The 18,621-nt window shown below is 42.0% G+C and overlaps 1 protein-coding gene across 1 annotated transcript in view; it reads left to right on the top strand.

Moving 5' to 3' along the window:
• Positions 1 to 354: 354 nt before the first annotated feature.
• ABHD5 (abhydrolase domain containing 5, lysophosphatidic acid acyltransferase) overlaps positions 355 to 18,621 on the top strand; it is a 30,024-nt gene continuing 11,757 nt past the window's right edge. The window contains exons 1-3 of the mRNA XM_074900602.1: positions 355 to 503; positions 16,682 to 16,767; positions 17,045 to 17,417. Coding sequence (XP_074756703.1) covers positions 373 to 503; positions 16,682 to 16,767; positions 17,045 to 17,417 — 590 coding nt within the window. The 5' untranslated portion in view covers positions 355 to 372. The remainder of the gene's footprint in view (positions 504 to 16,681; positions 16,768 to 17,044; positions 17,418 to 18,621) is intronic.

Genomic DNA, 18,621 nt, shown 5'->3' with positions numbered 1-18,621 from the left:
CTGGGCCGCTGTCTCGGGATCAGGCGGGGCGACACGGGGCCTACAAACGGCATCCGTGCTGCGGCAAGGCCGCTGCCGGCTGGGAAGCGCCCGGGAACCGGACCCGAGCCCTCCCCGCCGAGGGGGACCCCGACCCGCGCCCAGACGACGCCGCAGCCGCCGACCCAGGCGACCGCGGCCCCCACCCCGCCCGCGCCACCCGCAACGGCCGCGCGGGGGCGCGCGGGGCCGCCCCGCCCCGCCGAGGTCTGTTGGCACCGGGGCCCGCGCTGGCCGCCGGCGGCCGCCCCGCTCAACGCTGTGGGCGGCCGCCGCGGGGATGACGCAGGCGACGGGCGGGCAGGCGGGGGGTGGGAGGAGGAGGAGCCCGTGATGGCCGGTGCCGCCGCCGTCGCGCTGTCCCTCGCTGCGTTGCCGGCCGCCGCCGCCGCGGCCGCTCCTCCGCTGCCGGCTCCCGGCCGCCGCGCCGCCGCCATGGCCGAGGAGGAGACCTCCAGCGAAGGGTGAGTGGAACGGGCCCGCGGGGAGCCTCGTCCCCCCCGCAGGTGCTCCTCGGTGGGGGGAGGGAGCCCCTAGGGGCGTCCCGGCCGTACCCCGCCGCTACGGGCTTTGTCTTGCCCGCCCCCTCCCGCCGCTGGCCTGTCTCGCCACCGCCCCTGCCAGCGGAGGCCGGTCCCTCGGCGCGGGGGTCGAGGCCGCGGTGGGCTGCGGCCTCCCCGCCCCGCCTGTCCTCTGCGCTCCCGCATCGCCTCCCGTGTGCTCTGTGGGCCGCCTGCCATGTTGTGGTGCCGCGCAGAGCGCCTTCTGCCGGGCCTTGCTCCCGCTCCCGGGAGGCGTTGGCAGCAGCGCCGTGCGACCCCGGGCCCTGCCCTTCGCCGCAGGCTCGGGAGCTGCGCGGTCCCCGGCCCCGCCGCCGTAATCGCACACCTGCCCACATGTGCGCGTACACTTCGTTCTCTTTACTCTGGCGTGTGGACGCACTCTTGTCACCCACCGCTCCTTGGCACCCCAGAGCCCAGCGTGCACGCGTCTGTATGTACTGTCGCCCCGTGCTTCTGTGTATACACAAATACCCTGCGTCCTCATTCCGTCTATTCTGTATGTTCGCTTAGATGTAGAACAGACAGGAAGGCTTGTCAGCCTCTCTGCAGCTGTTTCATCATTCTTCTGTGTAATGCTTGATGCAAGTAGGAAATGAGAGCACATCTTTCAGTTACAAACATGTATTCTCTAACTTCTCCCTTTTCTAGTACTGTGTGCCTCCCTCATCTCCAGCTATCCCTGCTAACCTTTCCTTTCGCTATCCCAAGGCATTCACATCTTCCAAAATAACTCTTCTGGCATAAGTTATCCTGCCCCTGTTCTTATCGTACATCCCTAATACTTGTTTGTAACTACTGACAGTGTCAGTACATGTCTTCATTATGTCTATTCTGCCTGAAATTATGTAGTTCCACACTAGCGTCTTTTGTCTGTGTACATTCAAATAGTTCCATAATAATGAAGTTGTGAAGAGTGGTCAGCTCTTCTTCCATTTCACATATTCTTTACTCGTCTGTGCCTTCTCATACCCTGTCTTTCAGTATATATTTCCCCTTGTACACTTCAGCTTCCAGTACAGACCTGTCCTTATACCCTTCCATTGCCCTCACCTATATTGTCTGCCCTCCTCTATCCCTCTATAGAATAATACAGTCATCCTATCCTTGAGTCTGCTCACCAGACATACTTAATATATCTGCTGGTCACTTACCTCCCAGTTTGTTCCATCATATTTTATGGTTCTAGTAAAAAAAAACTACAAACAAACAGTCACAATCAGAAGATAGCTGGCTGTGCTCTAGTCATACATGTGCTTTATCCCCTCCATGGGATATGTAAGTGTGCTTTGTAGGCACTGTTTACAGGAATTTTTCCAGTTTCTCCATCCTTTAAACGTCAGGTGAGTATCTCGTTGCTGATTGCCTGGCCCTCAAAAGCTCTTTTCTTGCCTTTTCTCCTCCATCTCCCTTCTCTCATAGTTACGTCTTGTGTTATTTTGAGAAATTCCAGTTTAAATTCTTTAGCTACTAGCATGAAAATCATGTTGTGCATTTATGCATATCAAGGAAGTTACTATTTGCATGTTGTCGTGTTATGTGTGTGTTTTGTTCTCTTTCAAAGCTACCTGCATTCTCAGTCTTGTTCACTTTTTAGTCCTTTTTCTAACTTCTGGCTTTGGTATTCCATCTTATGTATTTTGCAGCTCAGTCCATCTTTTCCAAACTCCCTGTTATGCCTTTATCACCGTATATACACAGCATTCTCTTTTCAAGTATAAACTTCAAAGGTTTCCCTTTCAAAGCACTGCGCAGTTTTGTCTACTCTGTAACTCTGTGCTCTCGTCCTTTCCTCAAACTTAAAATAGCTTTTCAAAATAAACTCTCCCCCCGCCCCTTCTGCAACATTACCCATTTGAAACTACAGTCCCTTTCTTGGTTCTGTGTTCTTTCTGACCCATTCACATACATAAAATATACATCATTTGCAAAGCCTCTTGTTGACGATTAGTGCGTTTTCTAACTAAGAGTCTTAAAATAGCTGTGCCTCAACCTGTTTTGTTTCTATGTTCATTCAGTGCGTAGCCTGAACTCTTATTAGCTGACTAGTTTGATCACACAGAGTGCTGAGTGCTGCTGAGACGGTGCCAAGCGCCCTCAACTTCAGTAGACTGTCAGGACTGCAAGATCATAACACTAGATGATCTGGACATCGTGTTAGGAATCACAGGCTAAATTTTTTAACGGATTATGGCAAGTTCCTCATCATGGTTTACTCAGCTGGATAACTTTTAAAGGGGGTTGATTTTCAGGACGTTGTCAGTGTCCCCCTTCTGAACAATCAGGCCATTTGATGTGAAAGCTTTCAGAGTAAGCCCCCTCAATTCACTAAAAACTTCTAAGAACAAAATCTCATCCTTCTTTTCCATTAATTCATAAATTACATGAGCGTTGAAATGTTAGTTCTCAGCTAACAATTTCCAAACCTCTTCGCAGCCTTGGACCTTCACTGCATAAATTTTAGATGTAGACTTCTTCCTGTGAGGCAAACAGCCTAGCATAAGCCTTTTACCAGTGTTGAATTCACCTACACTTGCTCTGGATTCAGCAGGACTGCTTATGTCTTGTAATGTAACTAGCAATAGCAGCTACTAAATGCATGTGTATATATATGGAAAAAATCCCCAAACCAGAATGCTGGGTTTTCCCCCTCTGAGATAAGTGGAATAGCTTTCATTTAAAAAAAAAAAATTTAAAGGGATCTGCATTTACAAGCCTACATCAGATTGCTTGTAAGTGGCCTGTAGTCTCACAAAATAATGGCTTGGAGTAATAGGTAAAAACATACACCACAACACCAATAATCACAAGTATTTTTGTATTATCCTTCAAGCTTGTTTGTATTGCGGAATTCTTTTTATAATTTTGAAGTGAGATGTTTGACTGATAAAAGAGGAATAGTTTATTAGGAGTAATAGAGCCTATGTCTGCCTGTGACAAGGTCAATTCACAGGGATATCATAGTGGTATGTTAAAGCATAATATTACAGCATGAAGGAACACTCGAAATTTTTGCTTGATTTTTTTGCTTGTTACATCATCCGGATTTTAAAGCAAAGTGTGGATAGACTGCTGAAAGCAAGGTGCTGCTTACTTTGTGGAAGGAGACTAAGGGCCTTTCCTATAGCACAGGCGACAGCAGGGCTTGATTCTACTACTTGCATTTTTAAAGAGCGAGTGAGACACAAGTGCAGTGTGGCAAGCACATGTGGGAAAAGGTTAAAGGATGTTTCCTTCCTCTTTTCTGATTCTGTCTTTTTCACTGGCAGGGTTGTGTCATTCATGGCTTCAGTGCTTAATGCCTTTTACATTACGTTTGTGCGCTCATCTGAAAGTATAGGTATGATCAAGTTTTCAGGCATTTATTGGATTGTTTCAAACAGGTTTTCTGTCCTTGTATAATTTGGAAAGGGAAAGTCTGTGCTGATCAGGAAGATCTTTCTTTTCCCCAAACATAATCTCAAGGGAGAGAGGGGAAAGATGGCAAAATATAATAGGTGCTATCTTCTCGTTCCAGTGGCAGGAGAAAGATGGTCATGGCCCTGTCCCTGGACAAGGAAAAATCTCATCTAAATATCCCTGTGAGAGGCTTGATAAAACAGTATAGGAGACAGAACAGTAATGTTCAGCTTTTCCTGGCTGGCAACCATAGGCAAACACTATAGAAAAAGGTAAAAAAAAATGTGAGTATATAGCAGATGATCTGTTCAGCTCTTTTTACTTGTTTTTGACTACTCTTTGGATCCCCTTGCTTATGGGTATTCTAGGCTTAGCACAGAGATTAGAGAAGACTTTCCTGTTTGTTAATTTTTTTTCATTTGCTTCACCCATTTCACACTGGTCCTCCATGGTTATATGTGATGTACTTACCTTTGTGAAAGGGATTTTTACATTTCAGGTAGACCCATTTATACATTTACCCACAACTCTTCAAGCTCCCTCAGTTTAGAGGGAAATTAGATGACAGAATTGACCACAGCCTTCATCAGGATCTGTTCATGAGGTGACAGTGAGGCCCCTGGACTGTCTTTCACAGTTTAAAAACAAACAAAGTAAAATTAGGGCATCCCATACATTTAATTAATAATTCAACAAATGCATTTGTGATATTTTTCAGATAATTCTTTAGTTCTTGTAGTTCTTCATGGTTCCTAAGGGAGACTGCCTTAGGAAACATCCAGAGGTTTGAATACCACAGGTCTAGGCTGAGAGGTCTTCTCCACTCTTTCTGAAACTTCTTATATTAGTCAATAGGAGGAAAGACCACATCAATATGTTCCAGTGAGCAGTAGGAAGGTCTCACCCTCTCTTTGAGCAGCAGGACATCCTCTCAGTTGCTCCTTTCCAGTGACCTGTGGTAACACTGGTTGCTGCTTTCAGTGAAGCAGTATTCAGATGCGTGGTTTCCACCGCCACTGCTGGGGCTTGCAGGTGATCCCATGCTATGTGTGCTTTGTGTATGCAGTAGACATACATTTTTACAGATACTGTCACTAGAGAACAAACACTTCCAGTGTCTGACCAGAGAGTTTTCACTCCATCCTGTAGAAGATCTTGCTGTCTTTCACTGATTATCTGACCAAGTCATGTGCTATGACAGGAATCCCCCATTAAAAAAATCTGACTAGATTTATCAGCCATCTGGCTCAAGTCTTTAAAGAAAAATATGAGAAGCAGGGGGAGGAGGACAGTAATTATTTAGTAGCTTTTAATTTACATTTAGGAAGTTACTGGTGGGGGGTAAGGCAGGTTAAAGAGGCAGCATTAGAAAGTCTGCTACTAATTGTGTGGGTCAGGTTGAAACTTTCCAAGTATCAAGCAAAGACTCCGCTACAGAAGTTGTCAAAGTCAGATTAGGGTACCTGTGAGTGAGGAAAGGTTGTAGCCCCAGTGGGAGTTAAAGTGGAGTCATAAATCCAGAGAGGCGACTAGCTGAGGGGTTGCCATAATATTGGTGACTGTCGGTCATTGGGCAATGCAAACTTTAGCCCGTGTTGCCTTGCATTTGGGTATATTCAAAGTTTTTCAGAGCCTGCTAGGGGGCTGGTAGGCCCAGATAGAGACCTACCCCTCTATACTACCTAGTATCTGTTCCAGGAGGATCCCTGACTTTTCTGAACTTTTATGGGAGAATCTGAACAACTTTGTCAACTGATAAACTATTAAAGTGTCTTTTCTCTCTTACATAGCAATTTATTAAGATTGCTTCTTGAGGAAATGTTGATTCTCATGTTTCATAACCTTTGAGTGTTTACTTGCAGCTCTGACGTTCTTTCAGGATAGGTTTTTGTACATGATTTATATGGACAGACAGAGAGGAGAGGGCATGGGAGGAAAGGTGAGTGTCTGCATTTGCATTGGCTCTGAAAGATCCAGATGAGAAGTTGAACAGCAGGAGGCAGCAGGAGAGAGGTCACTGGAGAAGAGAGATTATGAGTCAGTGAAGCTGTGTAAGGGAAGGAGGTCAGTCTGGAATAAGGTTAAGAGGGTAAAAGAGGAGGATTTTAAGTGACACCAAAAAAACATGGTGAGGAAAGTTAGAGGAGGAAGGTGCTCTGAATGAGGATCATAGGAGACAACAGAATGAAGGGGAAGATACAGGTGTCAAAATGCATTCTGTAACAAAAGATGCAAGAGCACCTATTGCCATTGAGAAAGTCTGCTCATATGTTGAAGGGAGGAATAGAAGGGTATGGCAATGAGGAAAAAAAAAATGTGGGTTGCTAGCAGACTATTGCAGATTTTTTTTTTTATTACATTTAGTAAGTGTCATATTGACACTAAAGGCTTATTAATTATATCATAACTTTCCATAAGGGGACACTTGATGCAATGGCTTTTTAGACCCATTTAACTTCTTAACTATTTTTAAGACTACTTACACTTCCTTGACATCTCAAGTATTTGTAGGTTAGGCATGTACACAAAACAGTCTCTTATGTAAAGGGTTGTGCGTTTCTTAGGTTTTCCAGGAAGTGGAAATGAGACTAGGTAACCCAGAACGTTGAATACCAGTTCCTGAAGTTTGACATAGGTAACTGTTAGTCACCATAGGTGACGGTGATAAAGGAACACAGTGTAGATGCTGTTCTAATGATCTGCAGTAAAACAACCCATTTTCATTGTGTATTTACACTTGAATATGAGTGTGGTTTGTGTATAGTGTGTTTGGAGCTAAGGGAAATAATCATGTACTTTAGATAGTCTTATATCTATGTTCTTATATGGCTCCTTATGGCAAAATGAAAACATCCATCTCCTGTTTAAGTTGTGATCTGAATTGTGCATAAGACACTGTGGAATATAAACAAAAGATAAGCAAGGTGGAGTGTGGATGGGCAGTGGTGCAGACTTATGAGAGGTGCCTGTTACTTGTGTGTTTTGTTCTTGTCCTGTTTGATGGAACTCGGGGACAGTATGAAATGTGGGCTTCTGTCATGGTAGGTATGAGAAGGCTGACAAATAAGGTTTCAGTGAGGTTGAAGTTATGCAATGCCTGAAGGGCAGCAGAAGTGCATCACTAGGTGGATGAATAAAATGAAAGCAGTAGAAAGTTATGTAACATCTGAAGGGTATCAAGAGGAAATTTTATTTTTCTTTAATTATGCTTTTCTTCATAAATTCTTAATGCAGTGTGCAAGGTGTTGTTTGTAAAAACACTTAACAGCTTGGCAATGCCAAGTTCTCTCAGATGTGAGTTTAGAGGCAGAGGGATGTAGGTTCTTAGTGGTACCTAACCTGTGTGTTAGATACGTGGTCTCTGTCACAAGGTTGAGTAGTTTTAGTGGGACTGTGCAGCTCCCCCCTTTCATCTCCTCTGCATCTACATCTTTATTTCTGTATTCTTCCATACTTGGTCTGTAGTTGCTAGTATGACTTTTATGTAGATTGTGTTTGATTTTTAGCTTTTAAATCAAAATATAAAATAACAGGTCCTTAGAAGAGATAGAATGAAATAACGGAGGGCTTGCTTAGCTGGTTACTATTGGCAGTTAGTGGACCATAAATATTTTAAGGGGAAATGCCTATATGTTAGAGAGTGTGGTGTGAGTTAGGGAGGAACAGTGTTTCTGAAAGCTTATTAGAATTAAAAGTTCTCAGGTCTGTAGTATAATTGTGGCCTGCCTTTAACCTGACTGTGGCGTATTGAAGGACACAGCCATTGTTTGTAGATTTGGAACCTATATAGCAGTGAATAGTAATAGGAATAAGTAATAGCTGTATGACCACACGCACGGTTTCTTCGTTATTGCACACATCATGCTTGATGGTTTCTTGCATTGGGTGCTAACACAGTTACTTTGTAAGCAGTATGAGTGTTACAGGTGTCAGGCTTGGGTGGCAGTCGAGGGATAAACTTCATTATTGTGATATGTACTGGAAAAGCACATGCCCTGAAACAGACACCTTTGGGTATAGCTAGGAAGAGGATGGAAGAAATTACAAAAATGTATAAAAACAATACACATGAATTTAAAAAAATGAAAGGCAGTACTGGGGAACAGAGAAGAAAATTGGGAGGGGGCCACAGTAATGCAAGGTACACAGCAAGGCGTACCAAAAGCTGAGGTTCAACATGAGAGGAAGCAAAATTGTAGGTCATCTCCACTGCCTGAATGCTCAGGTTGCTCAAATGAATTCAAATAACATGGTAAACTTCAGTATCACTAAAACAGCCAAAAAATGCTCACTGGTTATGGATTCACATTCATTATTTACATTCTCAGGTTAATTTTGATAAGCGATAGTCCTGTGTAGCGGTGTTAATATAGACAGTAACAAAATTTGCTTCTGAATTTTTACATTAATTCTGATGTTGAATGTTCTGAATACAGAGTTCAAGATGCAGTAAGTACATGAGGAATGCATTGGTTTTACCTCTGCCCTAGTGTGGCAATATTCTGCAACAACCTGTCAGGCTTTTTGTTGGAATGGGGCTGATGTACATTACACTTCCTAGAAATATTATGCAGAGGTTTTCAAAACATTCTATTTTAATGTTACTGAAGTATCCAAGAGTTTTACAACATCTCATTGCATGGAACATCTTGGCTCGAAACTCATCCAAACAGAACTTTATAGGCAGGATTATAATGTCATCTGGGGAAAAAAATTGGTTTTCTTTTTAACCCATTCACAGCAATTTCATACATTTTTTTGGCCCCTCATGAAAATGGTAAACAGACATTTGCTAAAGGTTTTACGTTCCCATACCATATTCCTAATTTTTAGTTTGGGGTCTTACCTCTTTAATGTGCTCTTCATGGTCTTTTCCTGAGGATTACAACACTTTTGGTCTTTTCATGTAATGGTCATGAAGTGGAACATGGAATATTTTTCTTCTCCTGATGTTTGTCTGTGACTGCCAGAGCCTGATTTTTGTCCTAGGAACATTTTGTTCAAATTGTTGTTGTTGTTACTAAATCTGACTTCTACTGTACATACAGCAACTCTACCCCTGGATATACAGCCTTTGCAATAACAGTTACTGTACATAGATTCTGTATACTTGAATGATTCTGACTGTATTCATTATTCTCAGAAAACTGAAGCACCAAGGAACATGCTGCACTTTGGGGACAGGAATGAAGGACTACAAGGACTCCTAAAATTGTTTATGCTCTTACAGTTCTCATGAAACCATATCCTGAGCCTTGTTTCTGAGACATCCCTGTCCAGTTAAATTCAGACTGACTGAGGTCATGATTATATGTTACTGTCTGTCAGTGACAGCTCTGACTTAAAGCTTGACATCTTCCACCTTGCCTCACTAGTCCTTTCTTTTTTTTTCCACCTTGTAAGCCCAATAGGTCTGCCGGTTAACTGTTTGACTTCTTTGTGGCTGGGTCTCCATAATTATCCTGTTCAAAACATGGTTTCTTTTAAAGCTGAATCATTTCACGTATCTGATGGAGAGAGCAGCTGCTAAATAGTTGAATTGGCAAAATGGAGGGAAGAGTAACCTCTTAGATCTGATCTGATCTGACCTGACCTGCTGGTAGTGAAGATGGCCTGAGATTCAGGCATTACATCACCCAATTTACTGCAGACTGGCTCCAGCAGGAATAAAAATGCAGAAGTAGGGTGCTTCTCAGAGTTGGACTAACACGTGGACTTCTCTGTGTGTTTTATCTTTCTTATTTTAAAAATTGGCTTTCCTTGACTTAACAGGCTAACACAGAATATTAACTGCAGTCATGTACTTCTGTCAGAGGTTTGAGTCTAATATATATTTATTTTCTGCATCTTGCTCTCAGTTACATGCAGAGTGTGTTGCTTTCACATAATAAACATTTTTTTTAATTTCCTAAACATTCCCAGTTTAATTAGGAAATTTGAGTCCTCTTTCATGCTAATCAGTAATGCATTCTGTCATTTTCAATTAAATGTGCTTTGCTTTGTAGTTTTTACTTCATTTTGTAATTAATAAAATCTCACCATTATATGCTTACATAGTCTTTGAACAGACAGGGAGCATTTATCTTGGTCTTTAAGAATATATTTTATTTACTTCTTTAAATTAAAACTTTCTCCACCCCAACTTTCCCTCTCATAGCAAGATTTCTGCATTAAACTAGTACCAAGCTTGAATGTGTAATTTTATTGGATTTTAAATTATTACATTAGTTAAAATGCTAAAGAGACCACTGACTTGTCTGGAACCGTATAGAGAACTCAAACCTGTTCATAAAATTAAATCCACAGTGATTAAGTGACATCCTAATTTTAGTGGTACTACCTTTCGCATTTTATATTTCTTAACACTTGGTCATTTAATATTGTGTTGCCAAACAGAAAAATGTTATCAAATTTGATTCAGACATATGCAGTTCCAATATATCATAATCTTAAAACTTTCTTGAGTTGAAAATAGTTGCCACTTCTGTATCTTTTCAAGTTTACTTTTCAATTTACTAGAGTTTTAGAAATATGTTTTCTTGTTCTTCCACAAACTACTTCGCAATTTTCTCCAAAGTATTTTTTCCCAGTGATTTGTTAACGTACATTCAAAATTCTCCTGGGAGTAAATAGAGAACAAAGTAGGATATAGTGAATGCTGGAAAGAAAAACATTTCCCTTTACTTAAATAGTTGGTTTTTTGTAATGGTATTGTTGCTGGTAAATGATAATGAAGAAGCAGTAATTCTTGCTGTGGGTCCTGAGGGCACTGGTGGATGAAGTGGCCAAGCCACTATCCATCCTATTTGAGAAGTCATGGCAGTCCAGCAAAGACCCTGTTGACTGGAAAAGGGGAAACGTAACCCCTATTTTTAAAAAGGGAAAAAAAAAAGAAGATCCAGGGAACTACAGGCCAGTCAGTCTCACCTCTGTGCCTGGTAAGATCATGGAGCACATCCTCCTGGAAACTATGCTAGAGCACATGGGAAATAAGGAGGTGACTGGTGGTGGCCAACATGGCTTTACTGAGGACAGATCGTACCTGATAAATTTCCTGGCCTTCTGTGGTGAGCTTACAGTGTTGGTGGGTAAGGGAAGAGCAACTGGAATTGTAGAGAGCTGTTGACACTGTCCCACTAGACATCCTTGTCTTTAAATTGGAGAGACATGGATTTGACAGATAGACAGCTTGGTGGATAAGGAATTGGCTGTATGGTCGCACTCAAAGAGTTGTGGTCAATGACTTGATGTCCAGGTGGAGAGCAGTGACAAATGTTGTTCCTCAGGGGTCAGTGTTGGGACCGGTGCTGTTTAACATCTTTGTCGGGGACATGGACAGTGGGATTGAGGGCACCCTCAGCAAGTCTCTCGACAACACCAAGCTGTGTGGGGTGGTCGACAGGCTGGAGGAAGGGATGTGCCATCCAGAGGGACCTGGACAGGCTAGAGAGGTGGGATCATGCAAACCTCATGGAGCTCAGCAAGGCCAGGTGCAAGGTCCTGCACATGGGTCAGGGCAATCCCAAGCACAAATACAGGCTGGGCAATAAGTGGATTGAGAGCAGCCCTGGGGAGAAGGACATGGGAGTGGTAGTGGATGGAAGACTAAGTATGAACCAGCAATGTGCGCTCGCAGCCCAGAAAGCCAACCATGTCCCAGACAGCATCAAGAGAAGTGTCGCCAGCAGGTGGAGGGAGGGGATTCTCCCCATCTACTCCACTCTCGTGAGACCCCACCTGCAGTACTGTGTTCAGCTCTGGGTCCCCCAACATAAGAAGGACATGGACCTGCTTGAGCAGGTCCAGAGGAGGCAACAAAGATGATCAGGGGGCTGGAGCACCTCCCTTATGAGGACAGGCTGAGAGAGTTGGGGTCATTCAGCCTGGAGAAGGGAAGGCTCTGGGGAAACCTTACAGTGGCCTTCCAGTATTTAAAGGGGGCCTAGACGAAAGCTGAAGAGGGACTTTTTATAAGGGCACATAGTGATAGGACAATGGGTAATGGTTTTAAACTGAAAGATGGTAGATTTAGATTAGGTATCAGGAAGAAATTCTCTACTGTGAGGGTGGTGAGGCCCTGGCACAGGTTTCCCAGAGATGCTGTGGCTGCCCCCTCCCTGGCAGTGTTCAAGGCCAGGTTGGACGGGGCTTTGAGCAACCTGGGCTAGTGGAAGGTGTCCCTTCCCATGGCAGAGGGCTGGAACTGGGTGGTCTTTAAGATCTCTTCCAACCCAGACTATTCTATGATTTTGTAAGCTTGGAAAGTGAGATAATGAGCTCCATGTATGTATATCTTTAACTCCTATAGTTATAAGCAACTTCTGCTGAACATTTGTTGAACATCCTTATATGGTAGATAAGACTTATGCTGTTTGAGTGCATACTTCAGTGTTACAAGAGATGTTTTCAATTTTTCAGTTATTGTCTGAGCTTTCATGAGCTTTTTGTGGTGTATGTCAAATTTGTAACCGGCTACAGATCCATCAGTTGTCTTGCATGTAATCAATTTTACCAAGCTAAAGAGGATTAATCTAACTCACAGAATGGTAGTACTAGAGTTACCTATTTGCCATGTTCTTCATCCAATTTGACCTAATTAGAGGAGGTGGATGGGTGGGTCAGGTTCGCTATGCCTCTGCCTCTACTTGATTCTCAGTTCTTTTGAAAGTTAGCCTCAGGCAATTTAAACTGTGCTGTGACAGCAAGTTCTTGATTCAGATTATTCAAGCAGCTAAGGAAAAGCAGTATTATCCTTAGCTACATTTTATACAATATTCAACTATTCTTTACTCCTTAGATGGCCAAAGATAGTAATAATTTATTTATTTTTATTCTTCCTTATGCTTGGACCCAGGGAAACAGGACACTTCAACCAGCCAATGTGTTAGGTCCTGGTGGACAGCTTGGCCCCTGTGCATAGCAGCTGCACCTCCATGTTGTCAGATGTTTATGTCTCTGTCCCTTTTGTTTTCATTATTTATTAGTCATCAGCATAGGCTACTGATGGTCCCACTAATCGTCCAGGCTCATACAAACACTGTGACTTTCTCAATTTCTAATGCCATTCAGTGGGTGTCTCTGGGGCTTTCTCTTAGCTTCTGGTCTCCTGCTCTAGACATGTTACAAGAAGTGTGGAGGTCAGCTGGCAGAGAGAGTGATTTCTCTGAATGCCCAGCAGGTCAACAGCTCCCCATCTGCTGGCCTCAGATTTTCTGGCCTCCAGTGCTTCAGAATTTTTCAGGTGGCTGTGGAAAGTGTAACTGACCCCAAATAGAAGATGCAAGGGAGCATCCTATGGCATGCTCTGCCCTGCTGATTATTGCTTCTTTTAGCATGGATGTGCACAGTCGTTTATGTTACTACATGGCCACAGACAAATAGAGGTTAAATTTCACTAGTCATATGCCTTCGTAATTTCACCTGTAATTCCCATATGTACGATCAGTGTAAAAGAGATAGAATTTGGGGTTGTCAGTTGCCAGATTTATTTCATACTTTTTGATATAGCAAGCATGTAAGCCAAATAGCTTTCTTAACTACTCAGATTCCACATTTAAGTTTTCTTTTTGTAAAAAGAAGGATCATAGAATGGTTTGGGTTGGAAGGGACCTTAAAGGCCATCCCCAGGAACCTCCTGGATTGCGTATGCATTGCTGCGTTGTCCCTCCAACAGATAGGGGGTTTTTTAAGTCCCCCATGAGGACCAGGGCTTGTGAATGTGAGGCTGCTCCTATCTGTCTATAGAGGGCCTCACCCGCTTGGTTTTCCTGGTCGGGTGGCCTGTAGCAGACCCCCACTATAACTGTCCCTGCCTTACCTTTAGTCCTGACCCATAAGCTCGTTTGGCTCCTCATTCATCCCCAGGCAGAGCTCCATGCACCCCAGCTGGTCAGTGACATAGAGGGCAACAGCCCCTCCTCGTCTCCCCTGCCTGTCCTTCCTAAAGAGCCTGTATGGATGGAAGCAGTGTCTGGGAAGTGGTGGGTGATGAGAGCAGAGTGTGGTCTGTCTCTTCTGGCAGCAGGTTGCTCACAGTGTGAAGCTACTGCTGGAATCTTTAGTTTTCTTTCATATTTTATCTCTATTTCTGGCGAGCACACTCTCTTGAAAGGTCCATTGCTTTGTTTTTGACATTACGTAGCTCTTTTAACTTGATATCACAGAAATAAAAATGATAGGCCATGTAAGCAATTGACATTCTTGTGTGCAAGAAGACACGTTTAGCACAGATGTACAAAAGAAATGATACAGCCACTCTCCAGTCTTCCAAAGCTGTCGCAGAAATGATTCAAATAGGTTAAATAGTTTGTTGTGCACATGTGGGAAGCATCTAGCAATGTGGTAAACCATCTTTGGAAGGAGTGGGGGGAAAACCAAAGGATTAAGTTGAATATAGTAACTAAATATTTTCTTTCTAAAATAACTTTTCTAGAAAGTGATTGCTTTTTTTGACAGAAAGCTTCTTTACTTGTTCTTCTAGTTCAGCAAGTACAGAATGACTGAATTGCAAACATAATTTTTATTTTAAGCATTTCAGCTTGCTGACTGTATTTATCAAGCTGTGTGTAATGTAATGTCTCTTCTGAATGAAAATCTCAGTATTTATAAACAGTACTGATAACTAACAAAAGAAAGAGTGAACATCTATGTTACAACTTTCCCGTTCTGATACAGTTTTCTAAATATTTTTCCTGAGTATCCAGGTGTCTCCCTAAGACTGGGAAATAAAATGCTGGGACTGTGAACTGTAGATTTCTTTTTTATTTCATTGTGGTCATATCTTTGCACTGTCTTAATGTTAACATGTTGCAGCTGTACATTTCTGTAAAAAAAAAAAATCTTGAAAGAAGTTTCTTTGCTAAATCAGTGGTTTTGCCAAGAGGAAAGTTTTCATATAGTTTTGGCTTAGTAGACATAATGATTGGGTTCTGTGCCGCTGACCTATGAGTTATGAATGACAGTGCCTAGTTAAGCATAAAACTAGCAGAAGGTTTGGCTCAGAAAGGTGGCAACATAGCTATTGTTTAATAATTTACCAGACTAATTCATAACATTGGACACAACTAGTGATATTGTTAAACTCAGATTTCAGTTACTTGCTGGTGAAATTGCTTTTGGCTGGTGCCAGCTTTAACCTCTTCAAAATCTTACTTTTAAATAAATGCATAGATTAATGTGGAAGCAAACCAGTTGGATGGCCATTCCTCTAAGATGCTGAGTTCCTTAATTTCTTAGATTGCATGAGGACATGGCATGGAAGGACATAAAACCATCCCTTCCCAGTCCCTCAATGCACCATTATAACAATTCCCACGGTCTGGTGGTTTAGGAAGGTTATTTACAGAACAGCCAGACATCAGCGTGTTTCTCAGAGGAGTAAATAATACTGAATAGCAGTGGGCATGGGTGATTGGTTGATTAATCCGTTTTGATCATGTGTGGTTTGGGGATTTTTTTCTTGTTATCCCCTAATATGTGTCTATGAATCTGAACAGTGCTGCTTAGATTGCAGTGTGCATCCCCAGAAAACCTTCCATGTTGTACCATAAATTTAAGTAGCTATGCAGCTGGAGTAGCTCAGCCCCTTAAAAAGGTGGGGAGAAGGTCTTTTGGAATAAGAACTCAGGGTGGCATATCTGTAATTTGTTATCAATGTGTTGCATACACTGAAAAAAACGAACATTAGTAACCTTATAGTCTTTTAACATTAATTTTTGTACAACTAATACTTGCGGCATTCAGTCCTGAAAATGCTCTAACACACTGGAAAGCATTTCAGCATAAAAAAAAGTGCTGAAGACAGCTGATTGTGAATTTGATGACCTTACCCTCTTCCCTATAAGGAATGGTCTGGGGTCCTACAGTAGCAGCCTTACACTGATAGACTGAGCCACTTCAGAAACAAGTGAGGGAGTGAAAAAGAGGATTACTTCTTGAAAACAAGGGATAAATTAGCACCCAGGAAGAGCTGTATCCAAGTGCTGTGTCCTTTGAAGCACTGTCCATGAGTCAATGCTGCTAGCTGAGTCATTCTCCCTGCTCTCACAGTCAAGCTAGTACTACTGAGATAGTAATTGACAGCTGGAAAAGCAGCTTCTGTTGAAATTGCTGGTTTGTTTTCCTCTGGGACTTTGTTTCTAAGTTGGTAATGCAGGCTCTAGGGTTTTGCTTTGTTAGAATAAACCTGCTTATTTTTCAGTTTTATATTTATCTAGGATATGAGTCAGTTCAGGTTAGGCTGGCGAGCACACAGTTTATTGCTTTTTTGGAAGCAGTAGGTTCATGCAGGGTAATGTGTGTGCAGGCAGATTTCCAAGGGAACTTGAGAGGAGACTGGAAATCCCAATGATTCTGTTATATATGCTACCAGGTTTGTCAGGTCAGTGTGTAGGCTAATGTCTCCAGGTTCTCAGAAGAAACCTGCTCTAGCAGTACACTCATTGATAAGGAAGACACAGTGGAGCAACAGCATGCTGTTTGAAGACTGCCCCCGATCAGGACACCGCTTTATAAAAGTCGGGAGAAAGGGAATTCCCTATCACTGCGCACTCCTGTCCTACATATTCTGTAGTTTGTATGGGTTCTTTTATGAAGAGCAGCAAAAGAAATGTCTTCAAAGCATCCGACAGTGCAAAAACTCACTGTATTTCTCAGGAAATTTTTATTCTGCATTGTTGTTGTAGGTTAGGATGGTTATTCAGCTGGCTTCCTGCCTGGTGTCCCACATCACTGCTACACCTTAAAGAGGCTGAGGACAAAATGCTAAAATGTAAGTCTGGTTTTTAATAAGATTTATACATACAACTAGATCTTCTATAAATTTACATTAAATATAATGAAAGAAGTTTTTTAATATGGCCATTACACTGTGAAGAAATAAACAAGTTTATAATTAGATTTTCATTGCTCCCTTATTTAGATATTTGATTGTAGGCTCCCTCCTTTGAAAGGGAACTCCTATTTAAAACAGTGGTTTGCACATAATGTACTTCATATTTTATCAGGCATGTCTAGTAACATAATTTTTTTTCCAACTCTTTCTTCAGGTATTGCAAGCACATACAGTAAACGATATGTGTATATATCTAATGGAAATAAAATATGGACCCTGACATTCTCTCCGGACCTTTCACATAAAACTCCACTTGTTCTTCTGCATGGATTTGGAGGAGGTGTTGGACTGTGGGCTCTCAATTTTGAAGATCTCTGTGAGAACAGGACCGTTCATGCTTTTGACCTCTTGGGATTTGGACACAGCAGTAGACCACACTTCGACACTGATGCTCAGGAAGCAGAAAATCAGTTTGTGGAATCCATAGAAGAATGGAGAAAGGAGGTGGGATTAGAAAAAATGATTTTACTTGGACACAACCTAGGTGGATTCCTGGCTGCTGCTTACTCATTAAAATACCCATCAAGGTATGTGAAAATAAAAGAATGAAGGAATTTCCTGTATTTGGGTAGTGATTTTAACATATTTTATTTAATCAGGCTCTTCATAAATTAACTTTAAGTAAATGACCATGCTGATTTAAAGAAACTTAAGACTAAATTTTAAGCCCAAAGTATTAATTGTATGGTTTATTTCCAGGTGAATAGAAATAACTAGATACGGTAAACATGGTTTTCTATGTACTTTTCTGTACCTCTTTGGTTTTGCTCAGTACCACTTTGGCATAAATAGCAAAGATTGTATTTATGGATGAATGTTTTGTGATATTTCTGATCAAAAATACATTTGTGACAGGAAAATAGGCCTGTTTCTGCCAAACTTCCCATTATTATGGATAACATTGAAACTTCTGAATATAATTCCCCTAGGTAATTTATGCCAATATGCTAGCAGTCAGCCTGGTGCCAGCATGATGATGTAAAAATTATTTAGAAAGTTTCATTTAAATTGTCTGCATGCCATTTCATATTTCTTCTTTGCAAAACAACCCAGCTGTAGCAGTCCTGTAATTGTATTTCATCAGCATTTTCTCCACTGCATTGTGGCCAACAGCTAATCCATTGTTCTTTCCCTTAAACTAATAATTTGTCTCCTTTTTTTATATATATATAGTGTGGTTATATAGCCTCTGGTGAGCTAGGATTCCACCAAGTGAGGTTATTCTGTATCAAGAAATTACATTGCTTTTGTTTAGATAGTCATAGTGGACTCCTGTGTAAAATTGTGAATGTAAGTTTAGCTTTCCACATCATATGGCAGATTCTGTATTATACAAAACATATCTTATTCTTCTATATTCACACCAATTTATACCATATACATTTATTTGTCTCTCATTTGGAGATTTTGAAATGAATTCATACATTATTTTTTCCTAAAACACTTTGCCTCTTTCTTTCCAAGTGGACGACAGCTGGTATGTGCAGCTGAAAGTGATGTGTGAAAGTAGGTGTGTGTCTAAATCCAGAATTGCAATGAAGAAATGCAGCTCTCTGCTCTAGTGTCCTTTTGGGCATAAAACAACTTCTAGCTAACTGTAGTTAGTTTCTTGCAGGGATCACTTACAAATTCCTTACCCCTTTTTCTGAAGTATCTGTAAATGGTGCTGTTTCTATCCCTGTGTGATGGGATATTGTTTCTGCCCCCTGCTGATTTATGTTGGAAGTGACA

This window comes from Athene noctua, chromosome 2 (assembly GCF_965140245.1).
Source record: "Athene noctua chromosome 2, bAthNoc1.hap1.1, whole genome shotgun sequence".
NCBI lineage: Eukaryota > Metazoa > Chordata > Aves > Strigiformes > Strigidae > Athene > Athene noctua.
The sequence above is the reverse complement of the archived record's forward strand: the minus strand, read 5'-3'. Positions and strand labels throughout refer to the sequence as shown.